We start from the raw sequence: 20811 nt of genomic DNA on the forward strand, positions 1-20811 counted from the left end.
AGTTCTCCAGAGGTCACCCCTCATTTATGATGAGTTTAAAAAGGAATCTTAGTAGCCTCAGTTCAATGCCCGTAAAAAGTGACAGTTAACAACAGCATTATTTTCTTCAGTCAGCCACTCTGCGGAGGAGGCGGCTGGGCAGTTCACCGCAGCGTTCCCGCCGTTATTTGGGATCGTTCCCGCTCCGCCCCGGTGCGAGGCCGGGGCGCGGGGCCGCTCCGCAGGCGCTCGGGACTCCCCCGGTGGCGGGGCACTTGCCCTTGCCCCAGGCAGCTCCGCCAGTGGTGGGGCAGCCCCTCGCCGCACTCCGGGCGTTCCGGAGAAATGCAGAGACGCGGCTCATCAGATAAATCATTAAATCCCCCGCTCTAACCCACGGCCCTGGCGAGCAGCCGGGGGCGGGGCGGCCCGGCACGGCCCCGGCGCTGCCCCTGACCCTGACCCGGCCGGGCCCGGGCAGGCGGGCGGGGCGGAGGTGGGGCGGCCCGGCACGGCCCCGGCGGGCGGAGCGGGTGCTCCGGAAGAGGGAAGGAGTGGAGCGGCGGCGGCTCGGGCGGCGTTGGGATCGGGATGGCAGCGCGGGGCTCTGCTGGGGATGCCGCGCTCCGCCGCGCGGCCGAGCAGTGGTTGCTCTGGGATAAGGTAGGGATGGCGGGCGCTTCCCTTCCACGCGGGGGCGGCGATGGGGGCTCAGGCTAGAAAAGGGTCAGGAGGCACTCCGGGGTGATTCCCGGCTGTTGCGTTGTGCCGGGTGCGGTCAAGGCACTTGTTGGCTCCTTTCGCTCTGCCCTCAGAGCTCTCTGACCAGGGGGTGCTCTCCGTCCACAGCTCCCGCCCCGCAGCCATGGCCGCGGCGGGGCCGGCGCAGGTCGGGATGCGGGGCCGGAGCAGGTCAGGATGCGGGGCCGGAGCAGGTCAGGATGCGGGGCCGGAGCAGGTCGGGATGCGGGTCTGGCCCCGCGGCTCCGTCACCTGCCGCAGCAGCCCCGCTTCCATTTGGAAACCCCCTCAGCTGGTCTTTCAGTATCGTCCCTCTGGCTGTCAGCTGTACTGAATGTCTTTTTCGAAAGGGCCTGTGTTGATCCGAACTGCTTCTATTGTAGGGGCAGCTGATAGACTTAAATTATTAAAGGCCAGCAGACATTGCAGTGTTGTCTGTGTTAAAAACCTCCTGATACGTCCAAATTTTTGTTAATTAAAATATTGATTCCAAAAGACGTGTGGGCTCGCTTCAAAAGCACTAGGAAATGCAGAATTTGTCCATCCTCTTTTTTCAGGTGTTATCCAGTGCTTAGTGATTCTCACTGTTAATGAAATAACTCCTGAATCTTCAATATTGTCTGGTTTCATGGTTTTTCTCCCTTTTTTTGCTGTTGCTTGGGAGTACTTTAGCATGTGTTATTTCCTTTCTGTTAAGACTTATCTTTGTCTTCAGTTTTGGCCTTGACAGCACTATATGCAGAAGTAAAGTAACTTATATTTTCCACAAGTCTGTTGGAATATCTTGCCATAGTGGTGTTCTGGATATGCTTACATTGTGGCTTGCTGCTGCAGTTCCCACTCAGATGCAGGCCTCTACTGGTATGTTTAGTTTGCATCTTTTATGGCCCTATTCATAAAATTTGTTATTTTGGCTGTATTGGAACACACTGGCCATTGCCCCACTTCAGTCACTTAAGTGTCTGCCTTGGACTCGGCACTGTACAATGCTCCAGAGCTTTGTGCAGTTCACATACTTGTCTGGTAAGGCATTTTCTGCTTATTTCAAGATTATCAGTGAAAACATGTAATAATTCTTTATTTAGTATTCTTTATAGGTTCTCAAGGACATCATTAGGCGTACCTCAAGCTTGTTGTGATTCCTCATTAAAGATCATTTGACTGTTTAGCTGATCAGTTAGCCAGCTCTGGTTTTATTGATGATAGTGCTGTGCCAAACCAGTCCTCCTTTCAGAATGGATAATGTATCAAGTCAAATGACAATAAGCTTTTGTGTCTTTTTTTCCCCCTAATTTAATTTGACTTTGAGAAAGCAGTGTGATTTCAAAGGGCATCTTATTTGCATAACTTCCCTGACTAACACTAGGTATATTTCTATCTTCTGTGTAATACTTTCATTTTCAGCTGGTTATTCTGATTATTTTGTTAAGCCCTCTGGAAATCTAATGCAGTGTCCATTACAGCATCTTTACTTTTGAAAGGTTAGCCCTTTGTTAACACTTGCATCTTTGACTTGGTAATAATTGACCCATTTACAATACCCATTGCTAATTGCTCAAAAATGATGAGGTATTTTAATTTCTCAGGGACCTGTTACATGTTTGTATTGAGCAACAGAAGAATCAGGTATAACCCTTATCCATTTACTCTGACATAAAAAAAAGATTTCTTTTTGACATGCAGAGATAGGTTAATATTTAATGATGATAAGCAACGTTTCTTACAAAATAATAGTTTGCAAGAGCAAGCCCTTATGGCTGACAGCAGTCCTACTGACCTAAGAGGAAGTTTCTACCTAAATGATAATTACTGTGCTTGTTACCAGGCTGTTTTCATCACTGTATTCATTACAGTAGTAGCATATTGTTCATTTTTTCTATTATCAATCATAAAACTATTAATAGAAGGTAGTTTCTAGTTTTAGTAAATATAAAATCTGTTTAGTCAGAAGTTTTCCCTCTACTCTAAAACCTTGTGGGGACTCCTGTGCTGATGATACCTCTTTGGGCCTTCCTGTAGCGTAGATTAAAGTAAATAACTCAAGTGTTACCAGGTGATGTTCAAGATAATTGCACTAGTGGATATTAACTCAATATTAAATCACCTGCCACTGTATCACAGAAATTGGTATTCCTATACTCACATCTGATGTAATCTCAGAGTAGAAAAATTGTAACCAGAGACAACCAATAAGAAAGGAGAAACCCGGCACTTTATCCTTCAGATACAATTTGATCCTTCTTTAGTAGAGATGCTGTGAAGAGTTTGTTTAAGCAGAAGAAAAACCAAAACTAAGTTTATTTTTTTACTTAGCTGTATATAATGGCATCATAACATTCTCCACAAAAAAACCCAGGCATATTCTTAGGAGAATATAGCCATAAACAATTATAACAGTAACTCTGGAAAAATCCTTCCTCTATGTTGAACAGACTTGGGCTGGGTTTTTACCATGACTGGGAGGGGGGGAGGGGGGTGGAGGCAGAGAGGGGGAAACAACCCAAACAACTAAATTAATGCAATCAAGTTTTCTCTAGCAAATTATATGGACTGAAAGAAGATCTTAAGACTCAGGCAGCCACCTGGACATGTACAATCATTTAACCAGACTTAAAAAACTGGAGGAGCCCCTAGTTTCACAGCAGGTATCAAACCTGGGAAATTCCTCTAATAACAACAAACAAAAACCTCTTTGGCTGTGAGGGCTGCAGGATGTTCCTGGTGTCCTTCTGTATTGGCAATGCAACTTTTAGTCTGTCAAACATCTATACAAACATGTGCAGTATCTACTTAAAGAGATGCTCATTTCAATGCAGAGATGACTCATGCACAAAGCTCATACAGGGGAATAAAAAGGTGACTAGGCAGGGTACAAAGCCTGGTGCAAACTGTCATTCAGGCCTTACCTATGCAACATAGGCCTGATGTTGCAGCAAAAAAAGTTGAGGTCAATTTGTAAACAGCCTAAACTCAGAATGGTTATGCTGCCCTATATAATAACATAGAATTATATTTATTCTTATGGAATATAATTCTTCAGTAATAATAATGATGTTGAGCCTTCTACAAGGAGGTTGTCAATTACAACATTCTTGGACTGGTAAATTCTTAGTTCTTAAACTGGAAATCAGTCATTCTGGGCTACTTAATTGCTTATTGTACTCAAGAACTGGATTTTTTTTATTATTATTATTATTTAGCTTATTCTGCATTAAGTAGTTTGCTCATTAGAACCAAAGGCTCTTTAGCTTTTTAAGTGTTTATTTAAACAATGTTGTTTGTCCTGCAGCAGGGGTGCACAGGTCAGTGATTAGAACATCCTGACTCTGGTCTCAGTTTGATGTGAAGAATGCTTACACCTTTATATGCAAGCTCGCTCACATGCCTACTACTGTGTGTGTTCTGCAGTATTTTCTGAATCTGCAGAAAAGATAAGTTTCAGCATTTAGGTTTTTTTTTCTTTTTGCCTGGGGTAATATGCCTTCCCTTGCTGTAAGCGTACCTAGGTCATCCAGAAAATAGTAAAGTCTGTGACTTTTATGAGGCCATTTGATTGCCTAGAAATCAAAGCTTGTGTCCCTTTGGAAATTATAATCTTTGTATAAGAAATTATAATCCAGTGTAAAGTGTGTGTACTCATGCAGTGACTGACCTGCCCCCTCTCCAGATAACCCTGTTGCCAGGAGTGTACCACTGTCCTCTTGGCTCATCAGCTCTCAAGAAATCAAATACTGAACTTCACAAATCTCATGTTATTAAGATTGAGAAGTTGGAGCACACAGGACTTTACTTCCCTAAGTCTGGAAACAAAGAGAGTTGGTAGCGGTATAGAGTATATAGAAGCAATATACCAAGAAAAGCAGTGAAAGTTAAAAACTCCTCACTGTTCACAAGCTGTCTGACACAGCCCTTTCATTGCCACCCTGGAGTAATTTTGTTTAAGAATTTGGCTGCAGATGCTAGGCTTTCATCCCAAGCATTACCTGTAAATATGTTGGAAATTGTCATCTTTATCTTCTGACCAGTCTGCTTAGTTTTGCTGCTGCCCCTGGTGTTAGCTAGTCTTGGGACAAGGTTATGATTTTTTTTTTCAAACTCTACACATAGTGCTATGGAAGTAACAAATATTTCTTAATAATCAGCTTAACCTACTTTCCTAAATGTTTAGAAGAGTTCTTGTGTTGTGATGACAAAAATTTTCAGAACTGTAAAAGTGTGCTCTTTTTGTTTGTTTTGTTTGTAAAAACAGAAAACATTAAAACAGACATCTTGGAAATCTTTTAACATCCCAAAATGTGATATATATATATACACTGCTGTCAAGGCAGCATGTTCACTTAAGGAGATAAATCTAAAATAAGTAATACTTGAGGTTGTACTGATTTAAAATTAAGAAGATGTAGCAGGAGTTCTGGTATTCTTGAGGTGATGTGTCATGTTTTGATACTGAAATAACCCCATACAGAGACTGGGACAGGAAGCCAATTCTGTTAAGACAGACAAACAAAACCTTTTTTAGAATATATGAATTTTGTATCTACAGAATCCAAAAACTTATGCAATCGTGAAGCAACTGCTTGGAGAAGGAAATTCTGGAGAACTGCAGAAATACTTTGGCTCACGAATGGAGTTTGGCACAGCAGGGCTCAGAGCTGCCATGGGAGCAGGGATTTCCCACATGAACGACTTGACTATTATCCAGACAACCCAGGTATTGTGTTCAGCACTTTATCTCACTTAACTGGTTGTATATATGAATGGAAGAGCTCTCATTAATGGCAAGCAAAACCAGTATTCTACAAGTTTTTTACTGTAAATACAACTATTTATTTGTACAAGTTTTTTACTATTCTTCTGGTTTTCAGAAGTAATTTAATTGGTAATTATTAAGTGAGTGCTGATTTCTGAAAACAAGCAGAGAGAAGCTGTTAAACCATTAAAACTTATTTTCCATATTTAATTTGCAATTTAATTTATACAGGGCTGTAGTTAAGTTCAAGTGTAACAGTACTGATGTAACAACTACAAAAAACCCCAAAGGTAACCAAAATTTGGCTAAGCTTTGTGTGTGTTGGACATAAATTTACATAAAGGCAGTGAAGCCGTATATATGTACATAGATCTTAAAGTAGATCTACTTGGGAAGAGCTTAAAAAAACCCAGAACCTTAAATTACTGCAGCCTGGCATGGTGATGTATCATGTCCTAAACAGGTGTCGTTATTAAGGGTGAGATTTGGTTAAAAAATGACAACACTGGCCAGTTGTTCTCTTCTTCATGTGAGACTTAAGACAGATAAATCACTTTTCAAAATTTGCAATTCAGACTAATCATGTTGTCTGTTCCTTTTCGGAGCTGCTTCTGATATTTTGAAAAGTACTTTAATGCTGTCCAGGTTTGCAATATTGATTTGAAGGTTTCTGATATTTCTTGATGTTTATTGGTCCTGGACAAGCTGAATCCCAGAGCAGTTCAGTGAGATGCTGTGTTCACTCACCTTTCTAAGACATCAGCATCTTAGCAATCATCTTAATGCAATGATAAATGAATTATTAAGATTGGGTTAATGAGGTAGATTTGATGTTGTTTTCAGGGATTTTGCAGATACCTTGAGAAGAATTTCAGTGACCTGAAAAAGAGAGGAGTTGTGATTGGGTTTGATGCTCGTGCTCATCTTTCCAGTGGAGGTAGTAGCAAAAGGTACTTTTCAGGGTTTCAGTATTTTGTAGATGCCTTATGTGATCCATTATGGTTTTATATCTACTCCAACTGTATTTTCTTTCTGTAGAGTGAATTAAGGTATTTACAATATTCTAGTAATGCCAAAGCAGTCCTTAAGAGTTGTGCTTTGTCTGTTGAGAACTGTGAGGGAACACATTTAAAATGGGTCTGTGTAATAATTGAGATATACTTGATGTGTAGTTTTGTTTGTTGTTGGGTTTTGGAATTTTTAATTGGATGGGGGTGGGAAGGAAAGTTGTGAATTCTAGGTCACTAATTGGTGAGAAAATGAATATATTCCCTAGGCATCTTTTCTTCCTGTTTAGGTTTGCGAGACTTGCTGCCAATACCTTCATCAGTCAAGGAGTTCCAGTTTATCTGTTCTCTGATATAATACCAACTCCCTTTGTGGTAGGTTTTCCTATTATATCTTTTTATATACTATATCTTCTTTATATACACATAAATTCTGTCAGGTAGTTTGCATTACTTACAGTAAGAATAACTAGATAAACCACTTTTTACTTTTTAAGTTCTTCCTGCAGTTAGTCTTGTGCTTATTTAGCTATGTTTAGTTTACAACATCCATAGCAAGAGAAAGGAGAATGTGGAATGTCAGTGACAGTGGGATGCATTTCTATTCATTCCTGCTTTCAGGCAGACTTGTCTTGTAGGAGGCATCTCATTGTTTCTAGATTGCTGTGGAGTCTGAAGTCTGAAACATACACACAAATTTAGTTTTGTGATTATTGTAGATTTAGGGTCAAATTCTTCATAGTGCAGTTTAAAGCAGTGTTGCAAGAACTGCAGTTGATTGCATTTCACTGTTAAATAAAGAGCCAGGAGTAAACATACATTGAACCTGTAGTCACAAATAATGCTTTATTTTTAATTCACTCTATCTGTTTTGGGCTAGTTTATAAGAGCTCTGTCCAAAAATTCACTTCTGAACGCTCCTCTCAGAAGACAGTATGGATGAGACTGCTTGAGTTGTAGTTCTCTGCCCCCCATGGACTTCTGTCATTACCCCAGCTGACTTGGCACCCCCTAAGACTTTGGGTACCTCAGGTCATTCTACAGTAGGCAACACATGCATTTGGCTTCCTTCTATAAATATGCTGCTCTAGAAATTCACAAAGCATCTGAAATAATACTAAGAACATATAAATGGAAAAATGCACAAGAAAAAGCAAGGACTTAAGTTGTGCCACATGGGGTTAGTGGAGCAAGTACTACTTAGCTTTTGCTTTAGGAAGTCAGTGTGTAGAATTACATCCTGGTTTTCTTTTCATTCAGAAGTATGGAAGTATTATGTATGCATGAGAATAAACAATATTATATAGTAAGTTGCACATTCCACTTCAGATAACTTTCTCTTTTTACAGCCATATACAGTAACTCATCTGAAGCTTTGTGCTGGAATTATGGTTACAGCTTCCCATAATCCAAAACAAGACAATGGTTACAAGGTATCCCTATGTGATCTGCTTTCTGGCTCTTTTCAAACCTTTTTTTTTTTCATGTAGAGAGACTAATACTATTGTATATAGTTCCTATCATGGTATAGACTAAATTAATTGCTAGTCTGATCTCTTCTAGGTGTATTTATTTAAAGCTAGTGGCATATTATACTGATACCATAATTAAAATCTTTGCTCTAGAAACCAGGAAGTAATGCTATGGCATACTTTGGAACACTTTAAAATATTGGCTCCTTTTCAAAAGCATTAATTATTTCTCTAGTTCATGAATTTAAAAGGTCTCCTTAGTTTTACAAACCCAGAAAATTCAAAATATGTAAAGCCTAATGAGTTGCTTGTACAAAACATTTTAAATAAATTCCATTAATTTTTTGTAGTATATTTTTCTTTTGCTAAGTGATACAGTTATCGGTGTAAGTTTTTTCTATGAAAGAAATCTGCTTTCCACTGAAAAAAACATATCTGAATTACCTGCCCACCAGTCATTCCATATCTGGGCTAGTCATATACAAACTGTTTCCAAAATACAAAAATGGAATTTTTCTCAGTAAATGACTGGCTCTCATTTTGGATTTCATTATGGATCTTTATATCTTTAGATAAAATAAACCAGCTTTTTTTTATAGAACAAAAATGGGATGGGAGAAGAAACACTGAGAATATGAACAGGGGAATACTCTGGGTATACCTAAGCCTAATTTATTGTAATACTCTACTGAATGTAGTGCACATTAACCAACAAAAAGAGTAACAAAACTGTCTTATAATATTAATGATCAAGTACTCACCCTATTTATTATTTAGGTTTACTGGGAGAATGGTGCTCAGATCATTTCCCCTCATGACAAGGGAATTTCTCAGGCTATTGAGGAGAATCAAGAACCATGGCCTCAGGTTTGGGATGACAAACTGATAGACAGCAGCCCGCTACTGCATGACCCGTACGCCACGGTCAATAAGGAGTATTTCAAAGACATACAGAAACAGTGCTTTTACAGGTGACTGGTGTTAATTCCTTTAAGAATGCAGGGTATTCCATCTAGTATGTCAGCAGGGCAGTTTAAATTGGTGGAAACGAGGGTGGCCACAAGCCTGCCATGATCCAGTTCTGCCTGTGCCTTCTTGTCATCTTTTGTAGTAGCACTGACAGCTGTGATGCTGTAGCAAGCCAGTGCCATCTGCTGGCCTGGCAGAAGTCTAAACCAGCAAAGTGAGTGAAAAAAACCAAAGTCAGAATTACTAGAAAACTGTGGGGCTATGTGAGAAATTGTGCTGGTTTTTCAGAACTGGAATTAAATGTCTCCTATGATACAGAATACTGAGTTGTATCTGTTCCTGAATATAGTCAGTTTTGTGCAGAACATTCTTCCATATCCAAGTTTACTGTTAACCTGTTTTATTTCAGGAATATAAACAAGGAAACAAACCTGAAATTTGTTCATACTTCTGTGCATGGCGTGGGTCATAAATTTGTGCAGTTGGCCTTCAAGGCATTTGACCTTAGCCCTCCTTTTGCTGTTCCGGAGCAGAAAGATCCTGATCCAGACTTTCCCACAGTGAAGTATCCAAATCCTGAAGAAGGAAAAGGTGTTCTGGTAAATAGGTTGTTTGGGGTTTTTTTATAATTAGTTGCAAAGTCTTTCAATATCTTTCCTTTTTGCCAGAAGTCACAGCTATAGATATTGGTTAAAGGTTCTGTTTTGTTTCTGTTTTCATAGCCTTACATTTAATGAAGAGTTAGTTGGCATCCTTTCATTGATACGAATATTTGAACCAGTCAGGTAGTAATTAGGTATAACTTTCAACTACTTTGTTCTTGTACTCTAACAGAATGGGCAGCATCTGCACACAGAACAAAGTGATAATTAATTTTAAAAAATAAAATAATAAAATAATCTTCTCAGTTGGTTTTGAAATATTTGTACAATTTGCATCTGAAATACAAGGACTAATTTCTGACACAACACCAGGAGGGGGCAGGAGAAGTCCTGACAGGTGGTTAGAATTTCTGCTACTACTTTCGCTACACTTTGTTATTGAAGGATCCCGCTGAATCTAAGCAGCTTTTAGTTCAAGCTACAGAATTAGAATGATATAGGTAAAGTTAAATATCTTGATTGTGTTCTACTGCTGCCAGGTTAGAAGTTTTTAGGTTTTTTGAGAGACACATAATGATTTTGGGTGAGATTAAATAAATTGGGAAAATTATTTAAAACCTATAATGAAAGTGAAAATATTATTTGGGAATATTAATGCTCATCTGGTCTTGCTTGCCACTTTTCCAGACATTGTCTTTTGCTTTGGCTGAAAAAGATGGGGCAAGAATCATTTTAGCAAATGATCCTGATGCTGATCGACTTGCTGTGGCAGAGAAACAAGAGAGGTATGGTAATAAAGAAATGCAAACCATTCACATTTTTTACTGATTTGGAAAATTCTTACTACCTGTATTGCAAAGGAAGAATAGTCACAATAGTCATTTTTGGACTGAAAAAACAGAAATGTGAAGCAGACGGCAGTGGGGGCAGGACATGAAATAGGGATTAATACAAGACGCTGTACAAAATCCTGAATAAATACTTGACACTTGCTGTACTTGAGGCATGCACAGAAGCATGTGAGTTGTGATTCTGCTGTACCTTTTTAAAGGTAGTTTTTCAGTTAGAACTTTTTCACATAAGGCTGATGAGCATTCTTTCATACTATGTTTATTAAATAATAACTTGGATATTAAGGAGAATCCTTAATAGTTCCCTGATAATCTCTGTTCTTTAGTATGAGTTCCTTCTTTCTCAAATACTGTTAAACCAGTCATTTTACTAATCATTAGATGATTTGTGCCTCTCTTGCTCAGTTCCCCACTTCTTTTCATAATATTACATACCTGAATTTCACCTTAAGGTTTGTCACTGTTTAGTACTTCTCAGTGTAGTTATTTGTACTCTACCCTTCAAGAACCAACTATACATGGATTATTTATCTGTGTATACCCTATCAAAGAATGTGATCACAAAAGGTAAACTTGCTTAACCATATTCATGGAGTGTAATCTATAGTTCTGACTCAATATGGCCATCCCCTTATTTCACGCCTCCTGATATCCTGTACTTTTACAATGGTTTGCATTTCTGTATTGTGGTTATATTTGATGAATGAGAACAAGGTGAAGTTCTGCACTTGGTGTAATTTCTACAAATAGTGGTGTTTCTCCTGTGTCTACCTGGATAAAGCAGAAGCTAATCTGAGCAATTAGAAACCATAAACTTTTAATAAAAGTACTTCAGTGTTTCCAGCTCAGAGAGGAGCAGAAAAAAATCTGCTAGGGCAGAAGGAGAAATAGTATATATAAATTCCCTGTGCATAAGAGCCAGAAGAAGGATATAAAATTATGGTAACAATCTTTGGTACCCAAGGGATGAGATGGGCACCTGCTAGATGTGCTCAGTGATTGTGGATGATGCAAGCAGTTGAATCTTATCTGTTAGACAAATTCCAAAAACCCATTAAAAGGAGGCAGTGCAAGTAGTTGTTTTACTCACCAGATAATCTCTTTCTGTTTTGTAGCAGCTTCAAAGATGGCAGGGTTTTCTTTAGGGTTTTGAGGTACTTTTAAACTTATTAACCTCACACCATGAACAAAGGAGGCTTCTCTGTCTTCAGAAGAAGAATGAGCTAGTTGGCACTTTCTGCAGTATCTTGGGCAATATTAGCTGAGATATCCTTATTTTAATGGGTTTGGTCTGTGCCAGCCCCAGTTGGCAATTCAGCATTGAGGAAAAGGCATAAAAAGCTTCAGTTTGTGCTAATTATGATAGATTAAAGCAAGAATGCAAAATCACTCCTGATTTTTGTCTAAAAACTTAGAGCTATCAGAAGATTGAAGAGAGAGGTGTTAGTTTATCATATTTATCACCAGTGAGAACATGGTGCTCTCATTCTCCTACCTATGTGCTCATTGTTTAGACAGTCTTCAGTTGTCTCCTAACTTTCAGTCCTGTGTCCTCTCAGACTCCTCCTGTAGCTGTTCATACACTAATCAAATATTAATATAGGCTTCTACAGTATCTGTACTTCTTCTTTGACAGAAACTCCTGCTAGAGCACACTCTCTCAGCGCTCTTACACTAAGTTGCCGCTGTGCATTGCTTTGTGCATGTTGGCATCAATAAATGCAGGAGGCTGAATCTGCTTCTCTTTCACAACAGGTACTGTTTCTGTAGGTCTCAATTTTGTCTGTTTGGTAGTGTATTTGTCCTCTTTTATGACTGAGAATTTTTGGACAATTTTCACATTTGTCTTTCCCTTTTTTCTTGAGGTTTTTTTATGTTCTAGCAACACATCTATATTAATCTTTTTTTACCCATTTGAGTTTTTTTCCAATCTTCTCAGTGACCAATTTATGTATTTTGGATTAAATAAAAAGTATTTGTCATGGGGTTGACTAAAATACTGACTACTTGAGAATTGTATTTTTGTATCTTTGTGCTTGTCTTAATCACTGATCTATAATTTTTCTGCGGAATATTTTTGTTTTACTTAAAATATGCTGGAAATATCACTGTTTCATCTTTGGATAAGCTCAAAAGTTTGTATATATGACGGAGGAGGAAGGTAACCATTTCAGAATGTTTCGGGGGGGAGGGAGGAATTTTTTTGTTTGTTCACAATTAACATTCACTATCTTGTTACTGTTACTTGGAATTCAGAGGGAGTGGTTTATTTGTTAATACTGATGTGTAGAAAAACCAGGGGTTTTTTTCCCTCCAGTATTATCCTTTGTAATCATGTATTTTCTACTATTTTTTTCCTCTCTAGTGGTGAATGGAAAGTGTTTTCTGGAAATGAGCTGGGAGCTCTTTTAGGCTGGTGGATCTTCACGTGCTGGAAAAATAACAATAGGGATACTCGTGCCATTAAAGATGTCTACATGTTATCCAGTACTGTTTCTTCCAAAATTCTGAGAGCAATTGCATTAAAGGAAGGTTTTCACTTTGAAGTAAGCAACATATTACATATTGTTCCATGTTCTTTCATTTGTTTTCTTACACAGTGTCACATCTTTATAAAACATTGCTTTTTAATGCCTTCTATTTCTCCTCACTGCTGCAGGAAACACTGACAGGTTTCAAGTGGATGGGCAACCGTGCCAAACAGCTCATGGACCAGGGAAAAGCTGTTCTTTTTGCATTTGAGGAGGCTATAGGTAAGCAACAGAATATTATGTTTTCATGGTGAAAGTAGAATTACTGCAAAAAGTGACAGAATCACAGAATGGGTAAGGTTGGAAACTGGAAAGCCATGAATGAAAGCCATGAACAAAAGCTATGAATTTGTGAGCAGGAAATTGTAAAACTATTTCTTAAGTATCTCAATACTACCTGAAAACCAGAGAAAATGTGACTAATCTCACAGATCATTATCAGTGTTACCTTACGGTACCATGTAGGGGAATCACATTTGAGACAAAGTACTTGCATCGTTCCTGCAGTGTGGCATTTCTCTTTCAGGAGAGCTCCATAAGTACTTGGGAGCATCTGGCACTGATATGATGCAAACATCTGTCTTGAAATTCCATTATATACCTTGCTTATCAAAATTAACATTGATTAGAAGATAAAATTTTTCTATTTTCATTTTAACTCTAAAATGTCTGTACTATAGTAATGTGCATTTGTCCTTTAAAAAAATGTTGATTTGATTAACCACCCCACACCGCACCCCCCTCATTTTATCTTATTTCATTTTAAAATTGTGTCAAAATATGTAAAAATGTTATATATAATGTTCTTTGTTTAGGATATATGTGCTGTCCTGCTGTTCTGGACAAAGATGGTGTCAGTGCTGCCGTTATAACTGCGGAGATGGCTAGCTTTTTGGCAACCAGGAATTTGTCTTTGACTCAGCAACTGAAAGCTGTCTATGATGAGTGAGTTCAATTATAATTGTTTAATCTTCAGATTTCTTCATTTCACATGCTGGGGTTAATAGGGACTCGGTAGCACCCTCTTGTATATGAAGAATTAAAATGTGGGTTATTGTACTATTAACACAATTCTGTGCTAATGGTAGTCTTCCAGAAAGTGCTCCTGCCTCATGGGCATGAATATGTTTATGACTTTGTTTTGTGTCATTTTAAGATACGTAAAAATAATAATACTTCCTTACTAATTCCCTATTAGTTAATGAGATTTTTGGCTTGCTTTTATTTACTTGTCCGAAAGGTTTTTCCCTTTTGGGAAATTCTGTGTCTTTTTACAGAAGATTGGGCAGGTTTTTGGCCAGCAGTATTGCTGTGTTGTAGAGACCATAGTACTTCTTGCTGTTTAAATGAGCCAGATGCACAAAAATGTTGATGGCAGAATGGGTCTAAGTAGCTCTGGCATATTTATGCTACTCATAGAAGCCAGCTTGCTTTTGTCCTTGCAGGGCTACTTGTGATTAAATTAACTCTAGTTGGCTCTAAATTTAGGCTTTTTATGATATTATTCTGTCTTTTTTTGATGGATAGTTTATCTTGTTGGATTTTGGTTGTTCCTTCTGCTTCTGATTACTGAGATCTGAGCTGGTTATTTAGAAATGCTGTGACTGGCCATAACTCTTGGCTATTTACAGCTGGGTATCCCCTCTGAGAGCCTTTAATATGAGGCACTACTTTTCTTTTGTTCTTGTTTAATGTGTTCAAAGAAATAATAGCAAAGATGGCTACTGGCTTTCATAGGGCAGGGAGTGGATTTTGTGGAGGTTTCGGGTTGTTTGTTGTAAAGGAGGGAGCAGCACAGACTAGCTGATACTGTCCACTTCTTCATGTCTCTCAGACACTAACAAAGGAGTGGTGGAACCTGCAAAGAGACTTGTGGAAAACTCCAGCTTTGCTGCTGCTTGTTCTACCAATCCTTAGAGTTCTCATTTGCATACAGCACCAGCCATGCTCGTTTGATCCACTCTTTAAGAAGAAATCAAGTGGCAATGACTTGCTTACGCTGCATAAATAAATTGTGGGATTTATCAGCTATTGTACACAGCAGAAGTTTAGGTGGGTTTAAGAAACGGTAATATAAAAGCATGAAAGAGGAATTCATGCTTAGAGCTGCAAATATAGCATCTGACATGAGAATTCCCTTTATTACTAGTAGCTGGAAGTTCATGTTCAAAGAATTACCCTTCTCCGGCTTGGGCTTTTTTGTTATATTTTTTAATATACTAATTCAGTAAACACCTGCTTCAGGTTGCCCTCAGAATATTTAACTGGGTGGAACTGAGCTGTGCCACAGTGCTCGTGTGTACATAGCCACTGAAGAGGACTCTAAAAGTCAGAGCCTCTTTAGCATAGAAGCAGTCTATAAGATGTCACTGCACATAGTCACTCTTTGTGGAAAAGCTGCAGATACAGGGATCTGCACTGTTAAATTGATGCTTGATAACTAGAACTGGAAGGAAGATTCTTGTTTTTTGGGGGGGGATCGTTTTCTGTGTGATTTTAATTTGTTTGTGGCTAGTGTGGAGTTGGCAGTTTTCCACTTCTTACTAGTTTATTCTTTGTCAGATTTTCTTTGTGAGTTGCTGTTGAAGCAGAAGAAACTCTACTCTGCATTTTGAAAATATAGATTCGGGATCTGTTCTCAAAGAAGTAAACGCAGATCAGGAAAAGGACACAGTCCTAGTTGGCTTATCACTTTTTTCAGTTACAAGATAGGTTTTGTTAATTCCCTTGCTGAATTCTCAAGACTCATATAACTACTGCTAACCTTCAAGAAGTCCATTTAGGTATAAACATGACCCTATTTAAGGAGTCTTTCAGGTTTCTAGAGTGAACATCCCAGTACTAAGATTCTGCCCTTCAGATTTTCACTGTCATCAAGGATCTTTATCAAGTCTTGACCTGTAGCAAGAGCTCACTTAAACAACCAGTCGAGGCTTTTATGTTTTTCAACAACATACTGTTTTGAAAAGTCAGTTTTAGCAGGTCAGTTGTCTGTGATGCAGATTCTGCATCACATTACCTGGCATCAAACAGGTAAGGTAAAGAGGCAGCGTTCAGAACAGTTCAGTTTTGTTAGAAACACTTTATTGAAGTGTGATTGGAAAAAACAGCCTAAAATTTGTTTTACTCAGAAAAGGTTAGCTGAAATCCAGTCAAAGAAGCTATTTAGATGTAATCTCTTCCTATGGTTGTTAGAGCTCTTCAAGGCAATAATGGTATCTTTTTTTTTTTCTGATTTTGCAGTTAACTTTCTCAGTTTTAATCATTAACAGAAAAAGGCATCTGCACAGAACTTTCTTTAAAGTATGTAAAATAGGACAATTAAGCTGTTGAGGCCTTAAAACTGTAAGGGGGTGAACTGATGCTACAGTTGGTTAACCATGAGCATAGAGTCTTGCTTTACGGAAGGTTGTATAATGAGTTTGGTGTACAACTGCAAGAACAACATTGCTTCTTTAATTCATGAATATTGTATCTTCACAGATATGGCTTCCATATTACCAAAGCTTCATATTTCATCTGCCACGATCCTAAAGTTATTCAACAGCTTTTTGACAACCTTAGGAATTTTGATGGAAAAAACACATACCCAAAATCTTGTGGTAGATTTAAAGTTTCCGGAATAAGGGATCTAACTACTGGGTATGACAGCAGCCAGCCAGATCAAAAGGCTGTAAGTATCTTTCTAAATTACATATAAATCATATGTACATACATAAAAAATTCTATGGAGAAACACTCTGAACAATATTTTACATACTGAGTCAAAAAATAACTTAGATTGGGGATGATTGTTTTCCTTGGTGAGAGGAAATGAAGTGGGGTGGTGTTGGGGTTTTTTGGTTGGTTTTGTGGTGGTTTTTCTCTCCAAGATGACAGCCTGTAAAGGGTGGTAGGAGGATCATGCTGTCTTACTACAGCAATTTTGCATTATCATCTTGTGAGTGTAAGTTAAACTGTCTACGTAGATGAGGCTTTGGATTCTTTAGTTTTCCACAACCTCTGTTTCTTTTCCTCCTGGGAAATGCCATCACAGAGCAATTTCTATTCACAGTAAAAATGTTGACTAGACTTGAAATGAGCTACCTAGCAGTGATGTACTGCGACCAGATTCTAGGTTGAGCACAAGGCTGTCATTTTGGTCTCAAGACCACAATGATGAAGAAAACAGAACTAAACTTAATTTGTGCTGATCTTTTTGTTATATGATGTAACATTAAGTCATGGGTTTATAGATAATCTCTTTTCAAGCTTCTAAAATAAATATTCTTAATATTTCTAGATACTTCCTACTAGTAAAAGTAGCCAAATGATAACATTCACTTTTGCTAATGGAGGAGTGGCCACAATGAGAACCAGTGGGACAGAACCAAAGATCAAATACTATTCTGAACTTTGTGCACCTCCTGGAAACAGGTATGGTCACTTACAGCAGTAAATTTGGTGTAATAGAGGCTGTGTGGATTTTTGGTATTGTTTTAGTGGAATAGGGGCTCTCCACAATCAAATAATATTACTGAAGTCATTATTTTAGTGAATTTATTTGTATAAAGCTTCAACTCTGCAAAATCTGTTGATGTATTCGTGTTGTCACTGAAATTCCTTTGAACTCACTTTCACATTCAGTAAAAATAATATCAGGAAAACCATCCTGCCTTAAATTAAAGTAAATATTTTCACCCTCTTTTCACACACATGGTTGCTTTAAAATTATATAACCATATACAAAGTGTTCTAATATATTTCAAACCATTTTATGTTTAGTAATTGTAGCCTTGACTGATAGTCTTGGAATCACATAGTCTTAAAGATAAGTAATTATTAGCTTACATAATGAAAATAACACTTTCTCATAGAAGAAAATTCATCTAAATATACTGTTACAAGTATAAAAGTTACACTTCTAATCATATACATTTAGTAATAGAAGATCTTCTGAACTCCAATTGGCTGTTCTACTTTAGATTGTATTGTGGGTTTGTTCTCCATAGTGTTCACCCACATCAGCTGGAAGCGAACATCAGTGCATTACCATAAGAGATCAAGTCTATATACTTTTAGCATTAATAGAAAATATTTGTCTAAAACAATGCAACAGACTTAAAAATTCCTCAGACTGAAAATGTGCTTTTTAGCTTCTCCACTTGTGACACTGTTTTCCATGTCTGTGTGTTTTGTTTTTTCCCAGTGATGTTGAGCAGCTGAAGAAGGAACTAGATGAACTGGTCAACGCTCTTGAAAAACACTTCTTTCAACCAGAAAAAAATAAACTTCAACGAAAGACTGAGTAAAATAGCCAAGTTTAGTACCTTAATTTGGTTTTTGCAGCATTAGAAGTGTCTTATTTAAGATATTAAGGATTTTTAGGACCAAACAGCTGAGAACTCAGACTAAAAAGAATTCTGCTTTTATTAAGAGTTATTTTGGGTACTTTTGGATCTAGTATCTTATTTTGGAAGGAAAGTACCTTTACCCTTAAAGGACCAAAAACACCCAATCAGTTGAACTAAAAGCTTTATGAGCTAGAAGTTGACTGCAAATATATTTCAATCAAAACTTGTTTTAATTAAATATTATAAATAACATTTTAATTTCTGAAACATAGCCTGTTTTGTGGGGACTTTCATTTCTTTTGTGTGTATATAATCTGATAACACTCTGCAACTTTGTCCAGGTTTAGATTTGCAAAACAAGTTCTTTTGTTAACAGGAAGTACTGAAAGCTTGTGGTGAGACCTTGACAAACTTGGGGCAGATGTTTCAGAGGTAGTGATCCTTCTTGGGGATGTTAGCCCAAATAAACAAGAAACTCTCAGCAAATTTGCTGAATAAATATTTGCTGTTGACTATATATCATATCTGGGGATAGATATACTAAGTGTACTAAACTACCTTTTAATACCATATACTTATTAAGATAGTATATCTACATACAGCACCCTTCTGTTGCCTCTCTGAACTAAGCATAATGATTTCAATGCATACCCCAGTTCTGGAGCCTGGCATACTGTTTGCCACCATGACTTAGTGCATAACTCTGCGTGTCTAGTTTAGAACAGAAGTTTCCATTTTATTGCATGTTTTCATCTGCACTTGCAGAGCCCAAGAAGGTTATTTGGAGGTTACCAGTTGACTTTAATACAGGGGGTTTCTGCACTTTCAGTACTTGATTTGGGTATCAGTGTAACATTTACATACTTTTTATACATGGAAAAATTCTAAGCTTTATTATCCTCTCAGAAGTCAAATTCTCTATCCTTGTTATTTTCAATACAACTTGAGGATTTCAGCAGTTGTGCAGCTGGGTACAGCAAGGCAACCTTTTGGAAAGCTGAAGTAATATTTCAGCATCATGATGGGAAGAATGCATATGCCATTCATATTCAACAATCACCTCTTTCACCCTAAATGCAGATGCAATTGGTTCTTCAAGGAGCAAGCAATTTTTATCTAGTGGCCATGGGCTTTTTGGTGTCTGGGTAGTCAGTTACTGCAACCTGGTACCAGTCTGTCACTACCTACCTGGCATCTATGCTACTGAATGTCCATACCTGTCTCTATCACAATGTCAGGTCTGGAGGAGAAGGGGGAGACACAGTGGGATGAATGAGTGGCTGCCTGGCTGGTTCTGTTAACATGTTCACAGTAGGGCCATGATGATGATGCTGCCCCTATTGTCACTGTCTTCTCTATTCTCCTTGTTTAGACCTTTTAGAGGTAACCTCTTCATATCTCTCTCATCTTCCACCTAAATGATCCCCTAAACTGGTTATCTCTACTGGATACTGGTACAGCAAAACTGTGATTTATTGTCTTCAGGCTGAGAACCCTTTTTTTTTTAGGTTATATGGAAGATCTTACGGAGCAGTTGCTCCATGAATATGGTATAAGGCAAGATAGAAGGACCTTCATAACCATCCCAGACAGTCTATGAGAGATTGTATGCTGAACACTGAATGGATGCATTTGGAGAACTCTGAAGTGTCTTAAAAGTCTGGCAGGAGGACCTGCAAAGGGGTGATGTATGCTGAGACATCCTTAAGATGGCTTTAGAGCATCCTCAGAAACAGTACAGATGTAGTCAGGATGACAACCCAATCTTTATCATTCTGTCTTCAGAGGTCAAGGAATTTCCTTGCTCCACTCCCTGCTTTGTTCCAAACAAAAGTTCACAGCTTCAGGCCAGGGGGGAGGAGGGACAAAAAAACCCCAAACCCACAGTGGTTTATCAAGCTGCTTGAACAATTATGACAAACTACAGAATTACAAAATGAAACTTGTTGTTACTAGAGTCTTTACTAGCATTGTCTTGCATCAGAGAAAGAGGATCTAGGACTGAAATAGAGAATCAAAACAAAGGCAGTAAGAGCCTAACAAAGAGAGAAGTCAGTATTGCAAGTCAGAATAAGTGGTCTAATTCCTCCGCCAAGCTGTTGTGTAAGATAAAAAAGCCCAGTTAGAGATTATTAGTCCTAGGACAGATATTAAAAAAACAGACAAATGTAATCTGTGAATAAGCAGCCTTGAACTGGGAGCAGAGGCACTAGTATTTTATCCAGAAATGGGAATTGCTATGACTGGAATAAAGAATGCTTATAATGACTCAACTCAGATATAAGGGAATACCTGGCAACTCCTAGAGAAAGGTGCATCCCTAAGTTACCAAAAGCACATAAAATGAGCCTGGTTTTTTATAACAGATGAAGACACATATTTTAATGACAGCTGTAAACATTTGATCCTATAGGAGAACATGCCTATGGGGCTAGGGGGCAAGACTGAGAAGAATTAGCACAGTACTCAAAACTCTGCCAAAAAAACCCAAAAATATAGTAATGCTTTAAGACAGACTTCACTTGAAGGTTATTGATTTGTTTACTAGTCCCAGTTAGGGTAGAGTCCTTCCCAAA

General features: G+C 38.3%; 1 protein-coding gene across 2 annotated transcripts; it reads left to right on the forward strand.

Annotated features, from left to right (window-relative positions):
• The first annotated feature begins 466 nt into the window (after window positions 1-466).
• On the forward strand, window positions 467-18487 carry PGM2 (phosphoglucomutase 2). Of its 2 annotated transcripts, XM_027642894.1 has the most exons (15): window positions 523-642; window positions 1104-1174; window positions 5264-5431; window positions 6314-6420; window positions 6768-6852; window positions 7827-7910; window positions 8727-8920; window positions 9328-9517; window positions 10208-10305; window positions 12737-12917; window positions 13031-13124; window positions 13718-13847; window positions 16386-16575; window positions 17185-17318; window positions 18091-18197. In XM_027642894.1, the coding sequence occupies exons 3-15, from the start codon at window positions 5345-5347 to the stop codon at window positions 18191-18193; spliced, it is 1677 nt and encodes a 558-aa protein (XP_027498695.1). In that variant the 5' UTR covers window positions 523-642; window positions 1104-1174; window positions 5264-5344; the 3' UTR covers window positions 18194-18197. The 2 variants fall into 2 exon arrangements, with proteins under 2 accessions (XP_027498694.1, XP_027498695.1); XM_027642893.1 differs by lacking the exon at window positions 1104-1174 and having other exon boundaries at window positions 467-642; window positions 18091-18487.
• The last annotated feature ends 2324 nt before the right edge of the window (window positions 18488-20811 follow it).

This window comes from Corapipo altera, unplaced genomic scaffold (genome assembly GCF_003945725.1).
Source record: "Corapipo altera isolate COAL_440 unplaced genomic scaffold, ASM394572v1 22, whole genome shotgun sequence".
Classification (NCBI taxonomy): Eukaryota; Metazoa; Chordata; class Aves; order Passeriformes; family Pipridae; genus Corapipo; species Corapipo altera.